The 10,164-nt window shown below is 67.5% G+C and overlaps 2 protein-coding genes across 2 annotated transcripts; one reads left to right on the top strand and one right to left on the bottom strand.

Annotated features, from left to right (window-relative positions):
• Positions 1-149: 149 nt before the first annotated feature.
• Positions 150-7,208, top strand: CLCF1 (cardiotrophin-like cytokine factor 1). Its single transcript, XM_017839921.1, has 3 exons — positions 150-246; positions 5,515-5,681; positions 6,714-7,208. Exons 1-3 carry the CDS (start codon positions 219-221, stop codon positions 7,206-7,208), a joined length of 690 nt encoding a protein of 229 aa, XP_017695410.1. The 5' UTR covers positions 150-218.
• Positions 7,209-8,689: 1,481 nt separating this feature from the next.
• LOC108510249 (glycine N-acyltransferase-like protein 3) lies at positions 8,690-10,080 on the bottom strand. Its single transcript, XM_017839915.1, has 4 exons — positions 9,970-10,080; positions 9,758-9,884; positions 9,569-9,686; positions 8,690-9,092 (listed from the first exon to the last, which is right to left on the bottom strand). The coding sequence occupies exons 1-4, from the start codon at positions 10,060-10,062 to the stop codon at positions 8,690-8,692; spliced, it is 741 nt and encodes a 246-aa protein (XP_017695404.1). The 5' UTR covers positions 10,063-10,080.
• Positions 10,081-10,164: the final 84 nt, after the last annotated feature.

Genomic DNA, 10,164 nt, shown 5'->3' with positions numbered 1-10,164 from the left:
CGAGCCCAAACCAAAACAAATAGAGACCGAGGGAAAAAAAAAAAAAAAAAAACCAAAAAACCAACCCAAAAAAAAAAAAAAAAAAAAGAAAACCAACAAAAAAACCACCACCCAACCCCGAGAGCGAGCGAAGCAACGAGCCAGGGCTGAGGCGAGCGGGTGGGCTCGGGGTGCCGAGCAAGAGCCGAGCCCCCCCGAAATCCCCCTGCACCCCGACTATGCTAAATGTTACCGGGGATCTCCCAGGTAAGCCCACGGCGCTGGGTGTGGGGCGGGGGGTGCCCCAATTCCCCTGCTTGCATCTGCCGGGAGTTTTTTTCCCTTTCCAACCCGACTGCTGATTTTAATTTGATGTGATTAAAACGTCTGTCTGGCTTTGGGATTGATTTAAGACTTTCCCCTCTCTAGGTTGGGTTGTTGTTTCTTTGGGTTTTTTTTTCCCCCTTTCTCTCGTTCCCTCTTTTCCATGCATGTTTGTGATTACCAGGGAGGGAACCGCCGCTGAGCACGGAGAATTAAACCCCGGGACTGACAGAGGGGAGGAAAAGGAAAGTCGATGGGATTTAGGGGGGCAGGAAGAGTTAGCTTTCCTGCCCGGGGCTGGATTTCGGGGCTTGACTCCGAACGTCGTCGCTAGAGCAGGCGAGATTCCTCCGGGACGCAGCAGCGGGATTTTGGGGTGCCGGGGAGGGGACCGTCCCCGCGGCCGCGGGACGGCTTTGTTCCCCCGGCCCGAGCGGCCACCAGCACCCGCGGGGCCGCCGGGGGTCCGGCCTTCCCCGGGGCACACCGGGACCGGGGGGTTCCTCGCCGGGGAAGATGCTGGAAAACACCCTTAAAAGGCCACGGCGTGGGCGCCGCGAGGCTCCCCGGGGTGCGGGGCGGCGGGAGCGGGGCCGGGGCAGCACGAGGCCGGCGCCGGGCCGGGCTCCGGCGGTGACGCAGGACGGGCAAAGCGGGGCGAGCGCCGGGGAACCGGAAAAGCGAGGCCGGGATCCCCAGCGGCTCCATCGGCCTCCCTCGCCCCTTCCTCTCCCCCTTCCCGCTGTCGCTGAGGCCGCTGGACGTGGCCGAGCCGGGGACGGGGACGCCGAGCCCGGCGCGGCCGCGGGAGCCGCGGGGCCGGAGCTCGGCCGCCACCGGCCACCCCGGCCCCGCTCCCTCGTTTTGGGCATCCCCATCGGCGGGCTGCCCGTCCCTCGTTCCCGGCGGGGCTCGGGGACGCTTGGCACCCGTGGCGTCCCCGTGCCTATTTAGCAGGCGGCGCGAGGGCACGGTGACGGCGGCACATCTGGGCTGCATTAGGCGCGGGCTCCGCAGGGAAACGCAGAGGGCTCTGCTTACAGGGCCGCGCCGGGGGGAGATTTATGCCCTGCTAAGTGGCACCGAGCCCCATAAATCATCCCCCCCAGCCTTCCCCCCCCCGCTGCGGCAGCGCCCGTGTTCCCGTGCCACCGTGCCCGCTTGTCCCACACCAGCATCCTGGCAGGAATACGAGGATGCGCTCGCCCCGGTGCAGATGGGATATCCGGGAAGCAGGGGGCCCAGCAGTGCTGTGGCCACGGGTGGCACGTGGCCCGTGGGTGACGGAGGTGTCCTGGGATTCCTCAGGGTGCTGCGGGGACGTGGGGGCGTCAGGGCACCGCCAGTCCCACGCTGACCTCGTGGCACCGTGGTGGGAGATGCCAGCGGTGGCAGCGGGTCTGGGAGTGCCAGGGTGTGTCACCCAGCGCTGTCACTGGGGGTCCCTTGTGCTGTTGGAGAGCTGCCACCCTGGCTCTGTGCTGGTGAACCCCCCAGGGCGGTGCCAGGGGGGCTGGTGGTCTGTGTGGCTCCGTGACCTGTGGCAGGAAGGGATCGGGGTGCCTCGCATGGCTCGTGGGCGCTGGGCGTGCGTGCGGGACGGTGGGGTCTGGTTGGGATTAGGGGCCTGTGCCCCCCTCACGGGCAGGGGTGTTTCCATCATGCTGCTGGCTGGAGGCAGAGTCGGAGCCGGATGGGAAATCCAGGCCCAGCTAATTACGGCCTCGCTGGAGTCTCCCGTGCGCGGCCGCATTTATAAACACACGGAGGAGACAGGATGTAAACACTCAGCGCCGCGAGCGCAGGCACGGGGGGGACGCGGGGCCACGCGCCCCCCGCGCCCCAGCCCGCCCCCGGCACGGCGGCTTTGCCACGGGGTGGGATGGACGGGATGGGGACACCTCTGAGGTGGCTGTGGCTGCTGTCGGGCAGCAAGGACACGCGTGTCCTTCCCCTTGGAGCTCAGGCAGCGCCGCGTTCGTGATCTTCGGGCGTGGAATATGAGCATCCCCGTGTCCCCGTCGGCTCCAAGGGGCTGCTGCTGTGCCCCGGTGTCACCTGCCCAGCCGTGGCGGGGTTAAATGCCAGCAGTGTGGGAACACAGAAGTGTCTGTCTTTGTGCTCTTGAGTGTCACCCACTCCAAGACCCTTGGAGCTGGCAGCCACGCTGGGCTGGGAAACGCCCCGTGGAGGGTTAAGTGGTGCCAGTTGGTGGCCAGGACGTGACTGGGACAGCGGGGACAGGGCTGCTTTGTCCTCAGTGCCACAGTCATTCCTGGCCACCACAAGACCTCCCGTTCTGGCCCCAGGAATGGGGCTGTGGGGTGGGATGGGGCTCTGCTCGCCGCTGGCCTCCGGCCCATCAGATAGGGCAGCTCCCGCTGCGGCGGCAGGGGCCGGCTCGGCTCCGTCCGCTGCCGGGGGGCTCCGGGGCCAGGGGGTCCCCCCTTCCCGGCTGCCGCCCCCACCACGAGGGTTTCGGGAAAGCGGCTCCGGGTGGCTTGTGGTCACTCAGCCCTCGGCGGCTCTGCCCACAGCATGCCCAGGGAACAGCTCACCGGCCCCGTGGCCGAATTCCTGCCTGGGCCGCTCGCCGGGAGGTCTGGCCAGTGTCGCCGCCCGCGCCGCCGGGGGGGTGGCAGGGCAGGGGGCCCGGTGGTGTCACCCCAAGGGCAGCTGAGCCACGTCCCCGCTGCCACGTGTGCGAGGGGTGCCTGTGGCACCGCCGGCGTGTCCGGTGTGGGTGTCCAGGGCTGCTGCTGCTGTAGCTGAGGGATCCCCGCTCCCATGGCCCCCTGTCACCCCGGGTGTCCCCGGGGCCGGGTGGGTGACCCCGGGCAGCCACGCCATGAGCTGCTTACGTGGGCTGGAAGCATCCTGGCTTCGCTCCAGGGCCGGTTTTGAAACCCTCGGGCTCTTCCTCTCCGACGTCACCGGGATCCAGCTGTGCCGGCTGGAGCCTCCCTCCTCCACTGTCTGTGCTGGTGGGTGCCGGGTGCCAGACTGGGAATGGGGTGGGCAAGGGACAGCAGGGGCACCTTCTATGGCTGGGCAATTGTCACTGCTGTGTCGTGGGCACTGTCACTGCTGTGTTGTGGGCCTTGTCACTGCTGTGCCATGGTCACTGTCATCACCATGTTATGGTCACTGTCACTGCTGTGCCATGGCCACTGTCACTGCTGTGTCATGGTCACTGTCATCACCATGTTATGGTCACTGTCACTGCTGTGTCGTGGGCACTGTCACTGCTGTGTCATGGTCACTGCTACACTGTGCCACTGTCACTGCTCTGTTATGGGCCTTGTCACTGCTGTGTTGTGGGCCTTGTCACTGCTGTGCCATGGTCACGGTCACTGCTGTGTCATGGTCACCAGCACCCAGAGCCATCCATGCTGTGCCATGGCCACTGCCGTGCCACTGCTGTGCACCCCACCATTCCCATCTTCCAGTCACCCACCTCCACTCCCTCTCTCCCTCATCCTCATCCTCCTGTCCCGGCCACCTGCTCGGGAGCTGCCGTGTCTCCATCCCCATCCCATGTCCCTGCCATTCCCCCCCCTCACCCCGCTCCCTGGCTGTGTTTGGTTTGGCGCTGGCCGGGCCGGGGCGGGTGTAAATCCCGCCTGGAAACCGGAGCCGGCGGCGGGTGAGGGTCCGGCCAAAGCAAACACCGGGAAGGAGGGGTGTGGTGTGAGTCACCGCGGCCCCCCCGCGGCCCCCCCGGCCCCGGCCCACGCTCGCACGCACGCGGGGCCGGCCGCACGCCCCACGCGCCGGGACACACCGGGATGCACTGGGATGCACCGGGAACGTGGGCAAGCGGCGGCACGTGCCCTCCGTGGGGCACCGGGCGAGTCGCGGCGGGCGAGGGCGGGCGGCTGCCACGCACGGGCACGGGGTGCCACGGGGACACGCAGCGTCACACGTGGGCACGGGGCGTCACACGCTCGGCGTGTCACACACACGGCGTGTCGTGCGTGCACGGCGCGTCACACCCGTGGGGTGGTGTGTGCACTGTTGTTGCACTCTTAGAACGTGTCGTGTGTGCACAGCCTGTCACTCTCACAGCGTGTTGTGTGTGCCACGCACACGGTGTGTCACACGCACACGGGGTGTCATCACCCCCTCGCAGGATGTGTCCTGCATGCACAGCACGTTGCACGCGTACCTGGCGTGTCACACGTGTGCAGCATGTGCGTGGGCACACACCTGTGCACGGACACCCCTGCAGGTGCATCCCACGCGTGTCACACACCCGTGTGGTACCCGGCACGCCCATAGGGTGTCCCGCACCCGTGCGCACCTATTGACCCCTGCGTGGTGCCTCCCAGGTGTGGACAGCGTGTCGCACACCCACGGGGTGTCTCCCAGGTGTGGTCACTGTCCCGCACGCTCCCAGGGCAGTCGCATCCCACGCGGCGTGGCTCGGCGGGCGCAGGGATACAGGGATACCCACCACGGCGGGGCCGCTGTGGCCAGAGCCGGGGTGTCCCCGAGGACCCTCGTGCGTCACCGGTGGCCGGTGACGGGGAGCGGTGACGTGCCGGGGCACACGGGGGCTGCCCACGCCGGGAGCCCCGCGGTGCCGAGCCGTGCCAGCGGCCGGACTTTCCCGGGAGGAGCTGCCGGGAAGGCCGGCTCCAGCGTGCTGGGGTGCCAGCTGGCCGGAGCGCGCTGGCCGCGGGCCGTGACCTTTGCAGAGCCGCCGGCGCACGAGGCCGCGGCTCCCGGGCCTCCCTGACGTCAGGCCGATGACGGGGACCCCGCCGGCTCTTTCCGGTGGCTTTGGCAAAGGTCACCCCGCGAACCAGGGCCGTGTCCCACCCCCCTGCGTTCCCGGTGGCCCCTCTGCGGGGATCCCTGCTGGGTGCCCAGCCCGCTCCGGCGTTGGCGGTGCCCAAATATATCCCAGGCGTGTGTCCCTGCGGGAATGCCGAGGCCGTGCTGCTCCAGACCATATAAAGGATTGTTGGTGCAGCCACGGGCGGGAGCACTCGGAGGGGAGCTGGGGGGTCACTGCAGTGAAGGGGGGGGGTCTCTGCTGCTCCAGGAGGGGGTGCTGAGGTGGGGGTGCCCCCCCTCCCTGTGCTGATGCCTCAGTTTCCCCACTCTCAGAGGGGTAACACCGGGATACCCTGCGGGCCCAGCGCCGCCCACCCAGATCCGGGCTGTCCCTGTCACCCGCCCTGAGGTGCCGTGTGTCCCCCGCAGGTGACTCTTGGGGGATCTTCACCTTCCTGTGCGCCGCGCTCTGCAACCTGCCGGCGCTGCCGGCACTGAACTGCTCCGAGGAGTTGGGCGCCGGCCAGTCCATCCAGCAGACCTACGACCTGACCCGCTACCTGGAGCACCAGCTCCGCACCCTCGCCGGCACTTACGTGAGTCCCCGATGTTTATCCCCCCCCACCCCCGCCCTGGGATATCCACCCCGTGCCGAGCCGCTCCCGCGCCGGGGGGCACGGAAATGCCTCATCACCCTCCGGGCGCAGGGCGGCTCCCGGGCCCCCTCCCCTGGCCCATGATTCCATCCTGGGTGTGGGCACCGGCCTCTCCCTCCCCGCCGGCATTGCCGACTCACGCGGAGGTTCCCCGTCTCTGCCCCGACGTGCCCTCGGTGGTGCCGGTACGGTGGGTGCCAAGCGGTGACAGCGTCACTGCCTGGGATGTGCCGGGAATGTCCCCCCTCGGGGATGTGGTGGGATGGGGGGGTGTGATGTACAGGGGAATGTGGAGAGTGGGGACATGGGCGTGTCTGTCCGGGGGATGTGGAGACCTTGGATGTGGTGGACAAATACAGACCCGGGACACTGAGAACTGGGATGGGGGGACATGGAAAATGGGGACGTGGTGGGCACGTCCGCCTGGGGGACGTGGGACATGGGCAGAGGGACGAGGAGATTGGGGACATGATGTGCAGGGGGACACAGAGACTTGCAAAGAGGGGGACAAGGAGACCTGGGACATGCTGGGCGTGTCAGCCCGGGGGTCATGGAAACATGGAGACAGGGACATGGTGTGCAGGGGGACACGGAGGCCTGGGAAAAAGTGGACATGGAGACTGGGAGCGGGGTGGGCACATCCCCCTGGGGGACAGGGAGACCTGGAACCCGGTGATCATGGGGACCTGGGGGACGTGGAGGCTGGGGACAGGGTGAACACGGAGACCGAGGCCATGAAAGGGAAAGGGGCACAGTGGGCGTGTCTACCCGGGGGACAGTGAAACCCGGGATGGGGGGGACATGGAGACCTGGGCCATGCTGGGTGTGTGCACCCGCAGGGTGTGGGCGTCTGGGACATGGTGATCGCGGGGACTTGGGAGATGGCAGGCGAGAGTGCACGGACACAGGACAAGGGGGACGACCCCAGCGCCACACCACCCCCAGTGCCCGACGCCCCCCATTCCCTTCCAGCTGAACTACCTGGGGCCCCCCTTCAATGAGCCTGACTTCAACCCCCCGCGCCTGGCGCGCGCCGAGCGGGTGCCCAGCGCCACGGTGGACCTGGACCTGTGGAGGGGGCTGACGGACAACGCCCGCCTGGCCGCCAACTACCGCGCCTACAGCCGCCTGCTGTGCTACCTGCGCGTGCTGGACGGGCAGGTGGGCACGGCCGAGCTGCGCCACCGCCTCGCCCACTTCTGCGCCAGCCTCCAGGGGCTGGTGCTCAGCATCGGCGGCGTCATGTCCTCCCTGGGGTACCCGCTGCCCGCCGGCCCCGCCGGGCCCCCCGCCGGGCCCCCCGGGGCCCCCCCGGCCCCCAACGACTTCCTGAAGAAGATGGACGACTTCTGGCTGCTCAAGGAGCTGCAGACCTGGCTCTGGCGCTCGGCCAAGGACTTCAACCGCCTCAAGAAGAAGGTGCCGCCCGCCGTGGTCACCCTGCGGCTGGAGGCCAGGGGGTTCTGAGCGCCCCGCCCGTGCCCCCGCCCGCCTCGCGCCGGTGGGACCCGGACGGGGCTCCTCACCCAGGTGCCCTCTCCACCACCAGTGTGCCTTGAGCAGCGGGGCTCCTGACCCCAAAGTGCCACCGAAGCCACCCCACAGCCCCTCTGTCACCACAATGTGCTGTAAGGGATGAGTCTCCTGACCCCAAGTGCCACCAAAGCCACCCCATGCTCCCTTTCCACCACCAGTGTCCCTTGAGAAATGGGGCTTTTGACACCGAAGTGCCACCAAACCCACCCCACATCCGCTCTGTCACCACACTGTGTCTTAAGGGCAGGTCTCCTGATCCCAAAGTGTCACCGAAGCCACCCTACAGCCCCTCCCTCATCATACTGCGTCTTAAAGGGGCAGGGCTCCTTACCCCAAGTGCCACCACAGCCATGCCATGTCCCCTCTCCACCACCAGTGTGCCTTGAGAGATGGGTCTCCCGATCCCAAAGAGCCACCTCACAGCCCCTCTGTCACCACACTGTGCCTTAAGGGACGGGTGCCCTGACCCCCAAGTGCCCCCCCGGGGTGTCCCCACCCCTCCGGGGTGCCCCATCCCTCCACCCCAAGAGACCCACGTGGGTACAAGCCCCGCCCACCTCGAAAAGGACCAAGCCCCTCTGAGCATAGGAATAAGCCCCGCCCCATCCAGCAGCAAGCCCCGCCCCTGGAGCAATAGGCTCCACCCCTGGATGGCAATAAGCCCCGCCCATAGTCTGTGTAGCCAACCCCGCCTCCTCCCCGCAACAGGCCACGCCCCATTTTAACCTAGCCCCGCCTCCCAGTGCCTAAGCAATGCAGAGCTGGGGGCGTGGCCTGGATCCAGGGGCGGGGCCGCTGTCCTGGTGCGTCTATGAGTGTTTATTTATTGGAGATGTTTTATTTATTGGGGTATTTATTGCAGAAGATCTATTCTTGTATGAACGAATAAAAGCCTTTCTCCAGCGCCCCCGCCCCGCCCGCACCACACCCCCGGGGGGGCCGTCAGCAGGGATGGGGGTGAACAGATCCAGACCTGAGCTCAGAGGGGAATCAGGGTGTTCCCCCTGTGCCATCAGCAGGGATGGGGGTGAACAGATCCAGACCTGAGCTCAGAGAGGAATCAGGGTGTTCTCCCCTGTGCCATCAGCAGGGACCAGGGGGAACAGATCCAGACCTGAGCTCAGAGAGGAATCAGGGTGTTCTCCCCTGTGCCATCAGCAGGGACCAGGGGGAACAGATCCAGACCTGAGCTCAGAGAGGAATCAGGGTGTTCTCCCTGTGCCATCAGCAGGGACTGGGGTGACCTGCTCCAGGCTCCGAGCTCAGTAGGGACCAGAGAGAGCAGCTCCTCACCGAGCTCAGTGTGGCGGTCGGGCTGTTCCCCCCTGGACGGTGGTTACTGGGGTAGGGATCCAGTCCCCTCCCAGGCCCAGGTTACCCCACCCCGAGCACATCCACCCCCTCCCCGGGCGCTACTTGGGTGTCCCCAGGATGAGGTGGAAGGTTCCGGGCTGTGTGACGAAGCCGATGGCGCCCAGGGCGCTGAGCGCGGCCCTGTTGTGGGGCAGCACGGTGCAGTAGATGGGGAAGCCGCGGGCGTGCAGCCCCCGGCCCATGGCAGCCATGGTGATGCCGGTGAGGCCGCGGCCGCGCCAGGCGGGCACCGTGTAGCCGTGGCGCAGGCAGCCCTGGGCGTCCAGCAGGGTCCAGGACACGGGGCGGCCGCGCGGGCCCAGCAGGCAGGCGGAGGGCAGCGCCCGCACCAGCCCCAGCAGGAAGGCCCGGCTGCGGGCGTTGCCACCCAGGGCCCACGTGGCGTTGAGCAGCGGGACGTGGGACGGGGACACGGGCGCCAGGCGCAGGCCCGGGGGCAACCTGCGAGGGGGCATGGCAGGAGTGGGGAATGCTGAACGCCACGGCTGCGAGGGATGGCGGCTGGGATGGGGCCGGGGTCCCCTGTGCCACCCGGGGGTGGGAATGGGGGTGCCTGTGTCACCCAGGAATGTGCTCAGGGACCCCTGTGCCACCCAGGGATGTGCTCAAGGACCCCTTGTGCCGCGCAGGGATAGGATTGGGGATGCCAATGTCACGCAGGAATGTGCTCAGGGAACTCCTGTACCGCACAGGAATGGGATTGGGAACCCTTGTGCCACCCAGGAACGTGCTCAGGGACCATCCGTGTCACCTGGGAACCCCCTGTGCCACCCAGAAATGTGCCTGGGGACCCCTGTGCCACCCGGGGATGTGACTGGCCCCCCGATGCCCCTGTGTCCCTGTTGCTCCCATGTCCCCAGTGCCCCCACCCCCCCCGGTGACCCTGGTGTCCCTGTACCCTGGGTGCCCTCACTCACTGCCCACGGGGTCGGGGGGGCTCAGGGCTCATCAGTCCCAGGTACCGGATGGTCTCCACGTGCAGCCCCTTGGCACCGGCCGCCTCCCGCACGGCCTCATCCAGCCCCTCCTGCAGGCCTGGGACAGCCTGTCAGCCGGGCAGGGGACAGCAGGTGGTGTCCCCGTGTCCCTCCCGGGGCCATCCTTACCCAGTATCTGGAAGGCTCGTGCCTGGACCACCGCCTCGGTGCCCCCCAGAAGCGCCTGCAGGGCCCCCTTGTCCCGGTAGAACACGGCCAGCTGGTTGGTGTAGTGATCCCTGGGGTCCTTGTGCTCCTGGAGGGTGGACAGGGGGGCTGAGGGTGGAACCCCAATTCCCAGTCCCCCAGGGTGTGGGGTGCTGCCAGGTTGGGGGCAGCACCTCTGGGCGCAGGCGGGTCAGGACGATGCCAAAATCGGGCCAGGAGTCCACCAGCACCTCGTGGGCAGCCGGGTTCCCCCGGGCCACCGTCATCACAGTCCCCAGGACCTGCAGGACAAGGTCCCTGTCACCAGCAGGGAAGGGGAGAGGGGACAATGGGGTTCCCAGAGTCACCAGCAGGGCAGAGGGAGCAGT

The sequence above is a fragment of the Lepidothrix coronata genome, unplaced genomic scaffold (assembly GCF_001604755.1).
Source record: "Lepidothrix coronata isolate B3197 unplaced genomic scaffold, Lepidothrix_coronata-1.0 Scaffold572, whole genome shotgun sequence".
NCBI classification, from domain to species: domain Eukaryota; kingdom Metazoa; phylum Chordata; class Aves; order Passeriformes; family Pipridae; genus Lepidothrix; species Lepidothrix coronata.
This window is presented reverse-complemented; position numbering and strand designations above follow the sequence as displayed.